General features: G+C 40.0%; 1 protein-coding gene across 1 annotated transcript; it reads left to right on the forward strand.

The window, feature by feature from the left end:
- Nucleotides 1-3,778: 3,778 nt before the first annotated feature.
- irx3a (iroquois homeobox 3a) lies at nucleotides 3,779-7,067 on the forward strand. Its single transcript, XM_057333768.1, has 4 exons — nucleotides 3,779-4,272; nucleotides 4,873-5,899; nucleotides 6,324-6,390; nucleotides 6,720-7,067. The coding sequence occupies exons 1-4, from the start codon at nucleotides 4,060-4,062 to the stop codon at nucleotides 6,772-6,774; spliced, it is 1,362 nt and encodes a 453-aa protein (XP_057189751.1). The 5' UTR covers nucleotides 3,779-4,059; the 3' UTR covers nucleotides 6,775-7,067.
- The last annotated feature ends 10,051 nt before the right edge of the window (nucleotides 7,068-17,118 follow it).

The raw sequence follows: 17,118 nt of genomic DNA on the forward strand, positions 1-17,118 counted from the left end.
TCAATCAATTACTGCGCGTGGCCGCCGCTGGCTGCACAATTTACCGAATCCAAATTCCCACTTTATGGCCGCGCTGCTCAGACCGTATGACTGCTCCGTATGCGCCGGTGAAACAATTGAGAATAAACCCCTGCAGATTTCCGCAGCCTCAGCACACAAACACGGGGACTTCAGCACTCATTTTAGAGACTGGAGTTTGTGCTGCGTTTGTGCTTTGGTTGTATTGCCATTGTCACACACCGTGACAATGTAAGATATAACATCAGTTATAATATTAAGATATTTCGTTCTTTTCTTTTATTTATGTAGACCTTTGCTATTGTCAGAATAAGAGAACTAAATTCCCCGTGTCAGTGCAAAGGAGGCATAAAGGTTAAGAAAATCCCCAGTGTATAGACCGCAAAACATTAAAGCGACCTGTAATGTAAAGCACCTGTTCAGTACAACAAGGCCGGCCGTGCTGGGGCTCTTGGACCTTTGGTTAATGAAGGGTTAAAACAGCCTTCGCAGTTTGAATGTGGTTTTTGATACAATTTGTTAAAGAGTTTTAATAAGTTGCAGTCCATTGACTACTCTTAATTTGTTTCAAATTGCTGTGCGCGCCCAGGGAACAGTTCAAAACTCGTCACTTTCTCTTCCAGTGCAAGTTATCGCTTTAATAGACACGATTGATTGAAGAAACCTAATTAAAATAACATTAGTCAAATTATGCGAACAGCAAAAATTAAAGTTTAAACATATTCAGAAAGTAGGCTTGCTCTTGGGTCAGACTGTGGTAAATTTTTGAAAGTATTTAAATAATTTGTGAATATTGTCAGATATTGATAAATCAATATATTTAACGTTTTTATTTTAGTGACTTTAACATTGCAACGGAGTTTACTGCTGTTGCGATAAATAATAGTCTATGTGTAGTTACAATTTTTCTTCTGCACATTTAATAAAAAATAGTTAATAAACGAAACGACATAATAAATATATCTTTTCTGAATAAAAGATAATGTCAAACCACGCATTTTAAAGTTCAAAAACTATTATAGGCTACTATTTTTGAGACCCTCGGTGATTCTGTGTATTGAGAGGAATGCTGTTCTATATAATTTTCCTGCTGTAACCAAACGATTACCTGCGAAATTAAGTCTCTTAACAAAACCTGTAGGCTGACTTGTCTTTCCCGACTCGAATCGGAACTGACCAAATAAAACATGTTTGTTGAAGTTGTAAAAGTAAATGTGATTTAGGCCAGTCACTCACACGCACAATTCTCATTCAGCCACCGTCGAACGCATTCTAAACATGAAAGGTCATTAAGTGTGTTTTCTTTTTAAATCTTTTGTCACCTCAATTAACAGATCAGAATCAGAAAAGACCCTTTAAAAGAACATGTGCGATTGGGTATGTGTAACTTGTGTCGCCTTGGCATTAGAGCTGATTCAGAGGTGTAATTTGAAGAGCCCCTGTTTGAAGTCTTTGATCAGTGCTGTCACGGGCGTCTTGTGTATTGCATAAGGAAACTCTTTTGAGCACAACGTCTCTGCTTGTTTATTTGGATGCGTGTTGGAGAATGCGAAATGGTGTCATCTGCATAATTGCTAGTAAAGGAGTCACAGAAATCATCCCTCAAGTCACACATCCGAGAGATTGCCCTATTTATGCGCGTGATATTGGTGCGGCACTTTGTAATGCTGGCCTGTGTTTAATGCATACACTCATATATATATATATATATATATATATATATATATATATATACAGTATAGTATTTATTATTCAAATAATTTTGCATTATTTGCTTACTATTATTATCATTAGTTTTATTATTTATTATTTGTATCATTGTTGTTATTATTACAACAACTATAATATTAATAATTTGTTAATAATAATAAACATTTAAATTGGTATACGATAAGTATCTCCAAGGAGTTGACAAGTAAGTGAGAAACAGAGAAAGAAAACACTGTCCTAATGCTTTTTATGACTGTCCCAGTTTACTGGGTCAGTGTGAAAGTGTTAAATTAGTGTATGTGTTTTGATTGGGCCAATAAATCAGGGGCAAACTTTGAGGCCCTGACAAGTCCCGGGATGAGACACGTGTCCATCCAAACTCAGAGCGCTGAAGGGCGGACACCAACAGGCACACTTATCCTTCATCCCGTAAATCTTCCTATTTCAAGTAGGCTATATAATTTAAGTTAGTTTGAATAAAAAATAATCGCGAACATGTTTAGGAAAAATCATCCACATAACCATATAAAAACATAAACTATGCTTTGATTTAAGATAAGGGTTTGCTGCATTTTGCATTGTCCCAGATGGCGCCGTGTTGTGGGGTCAGCCGGGTGGGCTGAGAGCTCGTTAGTTCTGCAGGTCCGTGTGGGTGTTATTGGCGGTTATGTAGTTATTACCATCCGCTCTGAATGGCATCAGACAGACTGCTGTTCTAATTAATAACCCCGTAATCCCGCATTGTCAGACGTCAAAACACCAGCACGTGGTAAAAAGAGTACAAGAAAATCAGAGAGTGAATATCCAAAGAGCCCATACAAATGACATTCCAGATAGAAATTAGGATGCCATAAAATGTCTCTAATCTATTTAAAAGCAGATGGGAGATTTAGAAGGAACATTGCGTTCTTGGAAACCATATCACAATAAATCCAAGTCGTAGTTATTTCACTCTAATCTTTTATTATTGATTTAGCCATCCTATACTCAAATAAACGAAACCCGTTAAATCACAAATCAGTGTTCTTGTTTAGAAGACGATTAGCAGACATATGATGACACTAGGCTAGACTAAGCATAATACGATCAAGGATGTTTCCTACATATTTTCATATATTGATTCATGGAATTTCAATCGTGATGACCGTCCTTTGTTTTAATCCGTATTATTTACAGAAGGTGCGGGTTATATCAGATCTTTTCAGTAGATATCTGTCAATCTGTAGAGTAATCCTTTAGTTTAATCGGCAAAAATATGTTTTTTAAGAGCATTAGCTTTTACACATGAATGCAATTGAAACATTTGCGATTATAATTTAATATGTCAAAAAAACATTGAAGATTGACAGCTACGATAATTGTGGTTTAATTAAATGCATGTAAATAATAATAAAAACAATTTCTTATTCATAATAATATAATCATAAATAATATAAATAAATACAACTCACTTATAATTCGGCAAAATCAACAACAGTGCATATTGCATATTGCATAGTTTTCAGCTCTTCTCCACTTACTCTGAAGGCGAAAAGAAAAACGCCAATGTTTTGATGTTTCATTTTAAAAGGCGTCAAAGGACCCCAACCGGCTCGCTCCATGTTAGTTGAACTAAAAACGATCTTCACACAATTTTCCTTTAGTACTTCGCAACTGCAAGCAATAAATTCTCTGTATATTCTCCCATTAAAACTTTAATGTTCTTCATTTCACGTGGTTATAGACGCGTGGCAAAATAAAGTCACAAAAGATCAGCGGGAAGTTCAACTACTCAACAAGAATTAAATATTTACCATTTCGAGGATGATCAAAATTTTTCTGAATTAACACAAGAAATGGGAAAGGGCTGAAGCGGCGAACAAATAACAAATGAAATGATTGGCGAGCCATAAAATGAGATTTGAAACTCATACAAATAAGAGATGGCGACGTCAGAGCTCTTATCCAGACGGAGAGCAGGAGCGGAGAGAGAGAGAGAGAGAGAGAGAGAGAGAGAGAGAGAGAGAGAGAGAGAGAGTGAGAGCGAGCGAGCGAGAGACTGTAATTGGGGGTGAGACTTGAGAAATAGGAGGAGCTTCTGAACGACTAAAAATGTCAATCACAAAAAGGAGTTCCAATAATCTAAAGCAATCTGTAAGGACCTGACCTTAGTCCATTCAGATCAATAGGGAAGTAAGGGAGGAAAGCGCAATCGGATCGTTTACACTGGCTCTTTCGGAGGAAATATAGACTTCCCTGACACTTTGTACTCTTTGTAAAGTGGATATCGTGGTGCGCACTGAGAGGGCGATACGCCGCTTTTTGTGACTCCAGCAGACTTTCTCCACAACAATGTCTTTCCCACAGCTGGGATATCAGTACATCCGACCCATATACCCGCAGGACAGGCAGGGGATAGGCAGTGCCCGAGCCGGGACAGACCTGAGCCCATCCGGAGCGCTATCCAATGTTCTCTCTACAATGTACGGATCACCTTTCGCTGCTGCACAAAGCTATGGAGCTTTTCTACCTTATTCAAATGATCTATCCATTTTCAATCAGCTGGTGAGTAAATATATGTTTCCTTGGTAATGTTTTCTTTCGTTTTAATTTAAATGTATAAAAATTCAGAAAAGAATGTGTTAGAAACAATATAGCCTAACTTCAGCTTTCAAACTTCATTGTTTAAAAACCATTCTTAAATGCTATAGTTAAAAAAACTGTAGTTAACTTTTACTCCGTTTGGACAATACAAAATCAGTTTTAAAAAGAGCTGCTCTACAGAAAAAATAAGCGCGAAGTGCTTCTTGTGATTTTAATGTATGTGATTTTAAAACCACTGCACAATTGTTTTAAGGTTGCAGGATGAAAACAAATAATTAAGTCTCAAGAGTTTTAATGTGTGGCTGTAATTTGTTTCATCCTGTCATTTATAAATGTGTGTGTGTATATATATATATATATATATATATATATATATATATATAAAATGCATTTCCTGTTCGCAAAAAAAATTAAATGAGGGAAATAGAAAAAAGGACTAAAATCATAAATTATTCAGCAGCAATATATTAAAAAACTGCAAATGACTTCAAGCAAATAGCAGGCTAAGAATAATGTTAGTCGAGTTAATGCTTGATCCATGTTTTGATTTGTTTTTTTTAGGGGGCACAATACGAACTGAAGGACAGTCCAGGTGTCCAACATCCTGGATTTGCCCACCATCATCCCGCTTTTTACCCATATGGTCAGTACCAGTTCGGTGACCCGTCCAGACCCAAAAATGCCACAAGGGAGAGCACCAGCACACTCAAGGCCTGGTTAAGCGAGCACCGGAAAAACCCGTATCCCACCAAAGGCGAAAAGATCATGCTTGCTATCATCACAAAAATGACCCTCACTCAGGTGTCCACCTGGTTCGCCAATGCTAGGAGGAGGCTAAAGAAGGAGAACAAGATGACATGGAACCCACGGAGTCGCACAGACGAAGAAGGAAATGTTTACGGCAGTGACCACGAGGGAGAGGACGGCGACAAACGGGAGGACGAGGAGGAAATCGATTTGGAGAATATTGACACGGAGAATATTGAGAATAAAGACGATTTAGACGAGCAGGATGAACTGCATTCTGATTTGAAACTGGACGGCAGGAGCGATTCAGAAATTTCAGACGGCTTTGAGGATTTACAAGGGCCAGAACAAAGGTTGTTAAAAGCGATGGTGAAAGACGGTAAAGGTGTTCACGGTGACCGTGCAGAGCACTTTCACCATCACCATCATCACAACACCTTAGAACTGAAAAACCAACAGGCGAACGCCGAGCCGGTCAAACTCAACCAAGCCATCATCAACTCTCCACCCACAGAAAATAATCCACAGCCGGCCCCAAAACCTAAAATATGGTCTTTGGCAGAGACGGCAACAACCCCAGACAATCCACGAAAATCTCCTCTGATGAACGGAACTTCAGCGGGTTCCGCCGCTCAGACCATTATCACTCCTCACAGACTCCTTTCGTGTCCCGTAGGGAAAATCCAGAGCTGGACAAATCGGGGTTTCACCGCACACCAGCTCGCTTTGCTGAACTCTAACCACTACTTAGGACTCAGTAACCAGGCTTCGGCGAACGGCCTTGCCCTGTACAGTAGACAAGCAGAGGACAGGAGTCAAAACTCCGAGTCCACAGTCACAGGTACATGTCACGCACACTGAGCAGCGGAGAGATTTGAAAGTAATGCTTTTTATTAGACTGTACTTACAGACTGGACGCGCACCATTTTTTCTCTCTCTGAATCCATTTTCATTTGCTTACTACTGTGAAACATTCACACTTGAAACGCAAATGCCTGATGGAGAGTACTTATGATTTTTGTTTTCATCTTCTGCTTTTAAAATAGTCTGTTAAATTGTATATGGTGGAAAATGTTTTAGTGGCCTTTTTCAAAGTGTTATTGTGTGATTTTTGATATTTCTAGGCCGCAAACTTTTTTATTTTAAACAAATGGATGAAAAATCTCAATCTTTATAAAAAGGCTCTGCTTAAAAAAGGGAAAAACGAATTTGGCAGTTTAATTGATTTTACTTTTCTTTTGTTGCTATTGGCTTTATTATTTCAGAAAGATCTAGTGCCTTGGAAGCTGAGAAAAAGTTGTTAAAAACAGCCTTCCACCCTGTTCAAAGACGGTAAGAGTGGAGATCTAACATTATATGTCCATTATTTTACTTTAGTGTGTTTCTTTGGATTTTTTTACATTTAAATATCTCGTTATGTCCATGCATGACTGTCTAGTCACGCGCTCGGGTACTTGGTATACCGTGGTCTAAATATGATTTATATATTGTGCTTGTGCAATAATAATAAACCGAGATGTCAAACCAATAATTCTCCAAGTGCGTCGATGCGATATTTCAAAATGCTTAATTCAAAATCATTGTTGTGTTCTATATTTGCTTGCACATTTAGTTCTGTATTGGCCCCGTGTTTTTCATGATTCCCTTCTATATCCCCATAGGCCCCAGAACCAACTCGAAGCTGCCATGGTATTATCCGCCCTCTCGTCTTCCTAGTGTTTTCTCTCTTTTTTGTTTAATTCTTACTTTAACTTGTGTAAGGAATGTAAAATAAAAATAACACACTTCTGTATACTTACATTGTAAGCATGTCCTGTGTACAATGGCTGATGTTAATGCTATCAGGCCAAGTAGTCTGTGAGTCTCATTTTCTTTTGTAAGCTCTGTGAGGATTTGATGTTGAAATGTTTTGTATATAACGTAAAGAAAATGTATATACTTGTGATCCAAAATTGTACAAGAAAGTCTATATTTTGGCTAATAAATGAACCGCTGCAACTTTACCGTCACTTTTCTCCTGTTTTTGAAGACACGGTGAAGGTTTTAACTGACACTGGGTATTCTATTTTTAGGCTTTACTGTGTAAAGCCTTAATGGGAAACGTTAACTAGAGTGTATGAGGTTTGAATCGGTGGATTTTGAGCATTTTCCTATTTCAGGGACTTAAGCGTAATTAGCTTCTTGAATCGCGCATTTGGATATTAATGTATGGGGATTATCCCCACTGAGGCGGAACAGCCAATATGAAATGAATAATCATTTCGTTTATATTGGGTTGAAATAGCATACAACTCAATTTCACTGTAATGAGAATTGAATATTTTCTCCTTTGAAGAGGAAAAAAGTATGAAAAGTGCTTTCCTCCGTTAGTATAATTTACACTCGACTAATTTTCGAGATTCGGCTTTTAAAAATGTAATGAATTCTAATCAGACACTGATGCTGTGCTGCTTGCCATATGCCTTCAATACTGTGAGAAATGATTTATTTATGTGCGTTTTCCCTTTTGAAGATAATTTGCATGGCAGCAGCTTTGTTTCAGGGCTCCGAAAGTTTGGAGAAAATTAGAGTTGGAGCTCCCTCTACAGTCGACTCTGAACGGCCTTTATATGGACAGAGCTGTTTTGATCAGTCTTTAATGCATAGTAATTTATCTGAAAAGGTTGATAAGCATTTTACGGATCCTTTGTTCGTTTTAAGAAATTTGCTGTCAGCCAATAAGCTTTTTCAAGTCAGTGTTTTCACAATTAGAGAGCGCCAGGTGCATAAAAATGACGCAAAATTACATAACCCACAGAAGACCATATTCAGTGCGGCTAAATAAATAAGGAATGCTGTTGACAGAATTACCAGCGTAGGTTTAATGTCAAATTTAATTTCCGAAGGCCCAAACTTGGAAAACAAATATAAGAATTCACAATAAAATAATTAAGAAACAAAATTAAAATGAAAATATAAAAACAAATTACTGCTGCCATCAAAACAGCATTACAGTAGCCTACATTAAACATTAAACACCGTAAACAAATGACAATTAACGAAATAATATATGTTTAAACTAATACATAAATAAATAAGAGAAAGGCATATTTTAAAAAGGCATTTTTTCCATGCCTGTCACATTGCCAATGCTTTATTGACACTGCGTGCACCAGTTCTCTCAGCATGGTCAACTGGTACGTCGGTCTACACAAACAGGATATTGTCATAAATCATGCAGTCGTGCCTCTGCCTCAAATGAAACTACAACACAGTCAGAAAAAAAACGAAAAAAGCTCTGTCCTTAAAACAAATAAATAAAATAAACGAAATAAAATATATTTAGGCTACTTGCGTCAGCGCTGTTTTTATTATTTAATTTAATTAAAAAATATATTTTTTATTTCAATGAAATAATCCTAACTCTCTGCAGAGATTTCCTTGTAAAAACCATAGAACTGGCTATGAATATTCACAAAAGTCTTTGTGAGGTTCGTGACACTGCTGTAAACATCGTTCTGGCCTCTCTTTGACTCACTCTCTGACGCAGCCAGAACTAAAAGTGCCACAGCTCGCCAGTGACCAACATCTCCCATCACTGGTGACCCTCTTACGAGCAGCGTGCAGGTCAAGAGGGAGAGACCAATAGCAAACATGCTCGCGCTTGCGTGCATTTTTAACTCTCACAGAAGGAGAACATATAGACGTTACTTTTGCCATGAAACAAAACTCCAAAAATCCTTAAAACATCCATGCGTTCAAAAAAATTGCACTGCTTTCTGCTAGATGTTTACTTTTCACCTATATATTTCGTCTTTCACTAGAAACCCATTCGATTACATTAGACTAGATTGCCAGTGGTCACTCTACCACATTGGGATTTTCAACAGAAATCGCACGCCTTTTACAGTGACGAGCAACGTCATTGATGCTTGTTTTGCGTGTCCTATTGCGCGCACAGGGACCTGAGCCACATTTGATCATTAAAATCCATTTGAAATGCTACTGAAAGGATGACACTGCGGGCTTCACGGCGTCTCTGATCATTGCGTGAAATTAGGGATTAAAATGGCTTGCCAGAAACAAAGTAATCACCGATACCGATGTCGCCATACGTGTCCAACCGCGTTCTTTCTCAACTCAGCAAATGGAGTGCATTAATGAACATTTTGCTCTGAGCTACGCTGAGGACATTGCGACTGGGGCTGTTAGTGTCACTCATTTATTTAGAGTTAAATGGATGTCCTTGTGGCTAATGAGCAATAATCAACAGTGACTCCGTTGTTTTATTCCAACCCTTCCAGCAATGATAAAAACCGCGAGCCGGGAGACATAGCTTCCCCACCTGCTATATTAATTCTAATTTTAATTCCAACATATTTCTCACTAAGATATCATCATTGATGTAAATAAACGCAAAGGCTGCATGTATACATAACCCATGTCTTTTCTAGCACCGCCTATCCGCAGAATCTGTGGGAAATTCTCCACCATTGACACTCTCCAAATAAATGGCAATTCAGTCTATTAGCCACCACTAACCCATTATATATCCAAGTACCATTCTCCCTCTACATCAATGACAGAGCTGCATAGCTGTACCACTCACTGTGAGGAATGCTTTGTTAAATACCAATTTGGATGGGGGAAAGCGATGAAACACAGCGGAATCAAAGGGAAATCTAATCTATCTTTCTGACTCGCCATTGATGCCGAGAGGGAGGACAGAAAGGGTTAACCCTTTTAGACCAACCAGCCAATGGAGTCATCAGAAGCCTTCTGCATGGATGGACAGGACCGGAGGAGGACCCGAAGACCAGAGTGGGCTGCTGAAGGGGCCAGAGTCAGGCTGTGAAAGAGAGGACCAGCCCTGTGCCATGCCCCTGTCCTCCCCTCTCTGTCAGTGTGTTCTGTGGCGACGCTGTCCCACCACACCCCATCCCTGTGCTGAGCAGGACAAATGTCAGCGCTATTGTAGCCCTGCAGAAGCTTTGAAGAGGCCTGTTTTCTTTGTGGAGGTCACTAATCCTTTTATGAGGCACTGCTGATTGTTAGCTTGGCAAACACACACAGCTCAGAGCTCAAGGATCCACACACACACACATCGACACAGCAGTGTTTGTAGGATTTTTTCCTCAGACATGGCTGACACATTTAGGTGACCTGTAAGGCTATAGAGGAAAACAGTTAAAGCATAGAGGACACATGTTCCACACTGTCACTGCGCATGAGGTTACAGGCCATCTAAAAACTTCTGCTGCCTCAGAGGACAGATACCCATTTGCAAATCTTGTTTTACACACGTAAACACCAATCGCCAGCCTTCGGTGTCTGTTCTGCTAAAGCCAGGATTAGTTTTATGACACAAGAAAAGAACTATTGAGTGTTCAAACCTCACCGGCATGTCTTGATGTTTACCAAACCGTTCTATAAACCATCTATAAGCTGAACACAATAATGGCACGTCAGATGTAGGAAATGTGATATTTTGAGCAAAGGGACATTGCGTTTACGCCGTAAAAGCAATGAAAGCCGTACATATATCGATACTGTGTGCTGCGTATTCATGGCAGTGGTGAAGGTGCGGTGGGATGTTTGTTAGTTGCTTCTTTTTCTGGCAGGTCTGGGGACAAAAGAGCGTAGAGTGACACTCTGTAGGGCAGGAGGCGGGGCTGTGTAGAGTGCTAATTTCATGCCCTTTGTTGACAGAGGTTAGAGAGAGAATTCTTTCACTCCATCTGAAAGACAACAAGTGGGGCAGAGGGTTATGGGTGTAAAAGGAAGAGGACAGCCAAAGAAAGAGAGAGAGAGAGAAAGATAGAAGAGAGGTGGGAGCTTTTGCCGTTCAGCCATCTGAAAGATTGTGCCTTTCTCAGCCTCCTCAGCCATTATGACCGAGTTACAGGGCAATTATGGAAATGTTTCTTTGAAGCAGAGTACCGCACTTTTTTCCTGCTCCCCCCAGCCAAAAGAAGTCTCCATGCCTCTCTCCTCACCTCTGCCCAAACATGGCTCCGTCTCCCCCTATTTGCTCCCCTTTCTCCAAAGCATGAAAAACGGGACTGCTGTGGTGAATGGGATCTGAATGGAGTGACTGAACTGTAAAGGTTAAACTACAAAAGGATCGCACCAATGCTAGGCTTGAAAAATCAACTTTTCAGCGGCGCTGAATTGATTAAGGGAGGGTTCTTTTTCAATTTTACGTACAAGTTTCATGCAGAAAAAGACTGAAATGTAGTAATATCTTTTTAATTAAAACAACTATTCCGATAAATATATCGATTTATATATCTTTTTCACATTGAAATGAAAGAATTAACAGATGAAAAAAAGAGAGAAAGAAAGAAACCCAACTACCAGTCTAGTACAGAATTTCTCCCCAGAGTGTGAACTCATGATACAGGTAACTGTGTTATGAGGAGCTATGATATCATGACTAAGAGGGAACCAAGCACATCCCCAGATCCAGTACCCTGCTCAGACTACTCTCGACCGGTACCGTTATCAATATAAACACAGCGAGTATACTCGCTGTCATAACTCTGCAAATGAAACAGCGTGAGTCACATTCTGTCAATTCCACTCCCACCTTATCTGGACATATTACTAATGTTTTCCCTATATAATTATAGATCATATATTTATCAGTTCAAGTATTGATGCTGAAAGTGGCTAAGGGCTTCTTTGGATTGGCTGCCGCGGCAGGAAGGACTTCATAAATTCTTCATTTCTTGGAGCTCTGTCAAACAAGTTGTGCCGTGCGTTTCACATGAATACATTAGCGGAGCTCAGCTGATTGATTGGGCGAGCTGGGAAAGAGAGAGTGCACCAATGAACTTGCTCTCTCAACAAGATTAATAGGGTTTATTAAATACTCTCATGTCCATTTTAATAATGGCTCAGAAACGGGAGGCCAAAACGTGTATTGGTTGTGGCTTGTACATCGCTTCACTTTGTTGTGTGCCCCATCTGCATTATTTTCGGATGGTGACTGGAGTCGCTTTTGTGCCCTCACAGTGACCGATTTATGATATGAATGTGAGTGTATGAGAGAAAGAGAGAGTGTGTGTGTTTGTGTTCGTGTTAAAGGCTGTCAAATGAACAGCATAGAGCACTCCATTCTTCCTCACTTCTCTTTGTGCTTACATATAAACTTCTTGTCACCATGACATCTCTCTCCCTAATAATGCTATTGCCATGCAAATGAGAGAGGATGTGTTTGTGAGTGTGTATGTTTCTGTCCTCCAAAAACGGGCAAGAGGGGACCTCTATTGGACATGGGACAAAGAGATTCTTCCCTCTGCTGGGCACAATGAGCTCAGGAATTCAAGTGTGCGTGTTTGTCTGTGCTTTCTGTGCAGACTAATTCTTTTCTGGAATTCTTTTCGACCCTGTCTTCCTGGACAGACAGGAAGTAGGAAGTAGGGGGCTCCGGGGAGGCAGAAAAAGAAGCCCATGGTCGATCGATACAGTCAGGTCCGACGCACAACCCTTACACCCCTTGCCAAGTGTGTGCACAAGTGTGTAGGCAAGCAGAGCCGCCTCTTCTGTTGTAATGCTAAATCAGCGTCACTCACTGGAACTGTAAGCTCTTTCACACAGACGCACACACACACAATTTCTCCCCTTCCCTCCGTTTCCTATCACACAAAAGCTTGTGTACTTTTGAAAGACTGCAGAGATGGCCTCTCAGCAGGACGCTGGACTAAACAACAGCAGGGAGAGCATAACATCCAAAAGCCTATGAAACACAAGACTTTTAAAGACTCAAGAATTTTTTTTAGCATAGTTGATTTATCTGTTTTCAGGCCGACATGAAGATTAATGTGACTTCGATGTAACTGTTTATAATCTCCTTTATGATTAAATAAGTCGAACTAATATTTGTTGGTCGCCCAGAAGATAAGAGGGTGCCGTAATAAGACTGACAGCGTCATTTCTGTGCGAGGGAGCCAGATAACTGTCTGCGCTGGCATGTCGAATGCCATTTTATCCGCAACGGCGAGCCGGATAATTAGCACTAATAGTGTATATAGCATGGAAAAATCCCCAGAGCTTTATTTGGCTCTATTTCTGCTAATGAAATATACATTATACATTCGGTGAACTCTGACCTTTGCTCTGGGGCTGAAGGTCATCAGCCTCTTTTACATACACAGATGAGCTCGTCTTCCGGAAATGATAAGAATAACAGCGGGGACGTGCGCGGGGCAGAGAGTTAAAACAACAGCTGAGATGGCCATTAATTGGCTGAAAGGCATGTAACTGTCATCCATTTCCCTAAGCAGGGATGCCCTGGTTTGGTCTTCTCTTTGCTGTCTCTCTCATCTCGTAACGCGTCGCATACACACACAAATACTCGCGTATACCGCTGACACCTATCAAATGTCTATTCGGGTTCACTGGTGGGCCGTCCCAGAAGTTTGTAATTGCTCAGAGTGGCATTTTGATATGAGTTACACAAAGCCAAACAAAGATTGTGAATGGAGAAATAAATATTTAAGAAATCAATTACAAACATATGCAACCCAACCACAGTTCTGGCAAATCTGAGCCGGCTGCATTCTTGACTCTGCTAACAACTGTTACTGTGCTCTGAGGCCTTCTAGAGCCAATGTCTTTTTGTTTTTAAAGAATACTTCAAGCCCACACATTTTTATGTTTGCTTTATAAGAGTTTGAGTATGAGAACAATACAGTCAGAGATTTTGGTCATTAGTAAGAATAGTGACTTTTAAAATAACGTTGATATCTCTAACAGACTAGGATTTTTTTGTTTTGTAATCATTTTTTTGTCATGAATTTATTTTAGCCATCTTGACATATCTAATGGTGTTTCCTTGAAAACAAATGTTGTTTACTGGGATCTGGAAGCAAGTGAACATTTTGGGTTTGGGATCACTCACTCATCCAGTTTGGGATCACTCACTCATTCTTTATTTATATTTTTGCCACATTTTAGAGTAATAGTAAACTCATCAAAACCATGGAATAATTCAGTTGTAACTGTGGGAATTGTGTTGTGACTAAAAGCATTCAAAATAAATGAACGTTCTATTTTTGCACCTTCAAAGTAGTCACCCTTTGTTCTCTTGGCATTTTATAAACCAACTTCTTGATGTCTCAACCTGGGATGCTTTTTAAACAGTATTAAAGGAATTTCCATCTATGCTGGCTAGTCATGGAAAGTTACAAAAAAGGTTGAAATTTGGGGAGAGGATTAGTGTCCAGTAGATAACAGTAAGGCATTTAAAGCATCATAAAAGATTTAATAAAAACGATTATGCTAGCTAAATATAGACCTAGTCATTATTACTGCATCTGTTCCTCTTAAAGAGAATATTTAGCCTTGTTTTATGTGTGGGCAGAGTTTATTAGTCCACCAAAGGTTGATTCATAATTTTCTGTTGTGTTTGATCTCGCGGGTTTAAATTTTTCTAATGTCTGGTTTGCAGAGCCAGAGATGAAAGGCGTTTGTGTGTGTGTGTGTACATCTTATACAGGTTCCGTCTCCATTGCAATCAACACTTAGTGGGCACACAGCTGGCACACAGCTGGTCAGTTATTCAAACACACACGCAGGCACGCACAACAAGCCGTGTAAAGAATATGATCCAGCCAGTTAAGATGAATGAAAAAATCATTACAGGAAACGTAGGCACGAGGAGGGGAAAAATCACACGCACACAGACGGGAGGAGATCTATCAGTGAAGGACAGGTGTTCCTCAGTCAGCAGAGAAACACACAGGCCCTTTCTCAATATGCGTTCTTCAGCGGTCTTGTGCCCTCGTGCTCTCGCTCTACATCATCAATAACCGTCAAAGTCCGGTTCCAATACTCAAGAACACAATAACAGAGAACGCATGAAAGTACCCGGATGTGTTCTCCATATCAAGGATGCATCGCCTATGGAATCCTCTTGAAGTCCCTGCGGCGCATCCATCCAAGTTCGTTCTTCCGAGGCTGCCTCGCAAGACCGGTCTCCACAAGAACACAAGTCCATTCTCTGCGTTCTTGGAATTGAGAAACGGCAACACTCTCTATGGAAAGCACCCATTAGAGAGTTGCTAGTCACACCCCGTCTTCTCCTCTCTTTCCCAGACTATTCTAAGCTCTACACGAGTGCTCTCAACAAGGAGGATCCGAACCAGACAGCGCTGTCTATCCACACCATCTATATCAGGTCACTCACAATGAGCTTCTTTACGTGATCCATTTAACAAAGTAGCTGGTTTATTTCGGTCTTCGGCTATAATAAGGTTCATGCACTCTTTCTGTGACTTTGCTTAACAGCACGTACTAACACGTTTGAAATATTTTATAACAGGCTTTTATTTAAAATACAATAACGAATCGAATATGAAATGGGATCATAAGATCAGATCCAATCTGCAGGACACTAATACCTGCCCAATCATGTTTAAGGAGCACGCATGAAAATCTCGGACAAATCTTCTCCCTCTGCAGGTAACATTACATAGATCAGAAAAGCGTAGGTGTCTGTAGGTGTTTGTTCCATTCAAGCCTGACATGACTAATTAATTCACCCGAGAGAGAAACGAAAGAGGGGAGGACTAATTCCATGAATTATTGACCATTTGTGAGAGAAATAGGGAGCATATGTGAAAATGATGTATTCCGTCATTAAACACTGCATAATCTGTTTCTACTACCAATTTCATCTCTACTTATGGACAATTTCTCACTGGACCACGACGTGAAGTAATACTCATGTTACCTATTGAGCGTCTAGTGTGAAGCTGGCAAAATCTGGTGAGGTCATCTGTCCCGCGGACCTCTATCACGCAGGCAGGGAACTTGAGCGGGCTGCGCGACAGACAGCACAGGAAACATGAAGACCAGACTGGTGTCTGCTTACGAACACTCACAAGCCGGCAACAGTGATCGGCACGGCTACATGACAGATTTGTGAAGTCACAAGAAACAAAATATTCAGTCAGAGTAACTGAAATAGTCACATTATTAGACTTTGTGTCCTCGGTGCATGTGTACTGGTTTGTCTCAATGCCTGTCACGCATCATCTGTGGAATCGTGAGGGTCACGTACTGAGCACTACATGCAGGCCTGTACAACACACATTAGCACAGACTAAAATATTTAAATCACTAAACATTTGTTACCTTCAAATAACATTTTATAAAGGGATAGCTCATTAGTCTTCATTTACTCACCCTCCCGCAGACTGTTTCAAACCTGTATAACGTTCTTTGTTATTTGGAAAACATCCACCATAGTAGAAAAAAATGTTGTATGTTTTTTTTGTTCTGTTGAACACAAAATGAGATATTTTGAAGAATTTAGGAAAACAAACTTTTGAAAACAAACCATTTATTTTGTCCTACTATGGTAGTCAATGATGTTCCAGAACTGAAAATTGCTAACATTTTTCCAAGTGTATGAAATTACACGAGGGTGAGTAAATGATGACAGAATTTCCATTTTTGGGTGAACTATCCCTTTAATTAGTGAGCAAAATAGGCAAACCTTAGTCATTCTTTTGAGACCTGGGTTGTTTGGGACAGAAAAAGAGAAACAGATGATGGGGGCTTCCGTCCGCCTTCAAAGACCTCGTTCTACTAGATGGGTGAACCCCAGTTTACCCCGTGTGTATGATTTTAAACAAGAGACACGCACGTGGAGTTACATATTAAATCAAGAGGGGAACGAAAGGCCAGCGTAATCTCCCGATAACTTCGTTTTCAGCACATTTAAATGGCAAAATAAACAAGGGCACTGTAAAACAAATGTAAAGCGTGCACGATAAACACCGATTTGTTTTATAGTTTCTCCCCTTGCTGTTCGCCCCACTCTTCAAATTTGTGAGCTGAAGCAAATGATGGCCATAATGAGAAGCAGATTTAATGAGATGCGAGTTTTAATTAAATGAGCGAGTGACGATGAGAGCGAGACACTCATTCACTTCTTCATTCTCCAAACTTCACTGGAAGGAAAAAAGCACTCACGGGTCATTCGGAGGACAACCTTGTGAAGGGTGCGAGAAAATAAGTTGCATTTGCTAATGGTTATTGACGATTACAAAAGGAGGCTGTGAAGGGGAA

This window comes from Triplophysa rosa, linkage group LG1, assembly GCF_024868665.1.
Source record: "Triplophysa rosa linkage group LG1, Trosa_1v2, whole genome shotgun sequence".
In the NCBI taxonomy this organism is placed as follows: Eukaryota; Metazoa; Chordata; class Actinopteri; order Cypriniformes; family Nemacheilidae; genus Triplophysa; species Triplophysa rosa.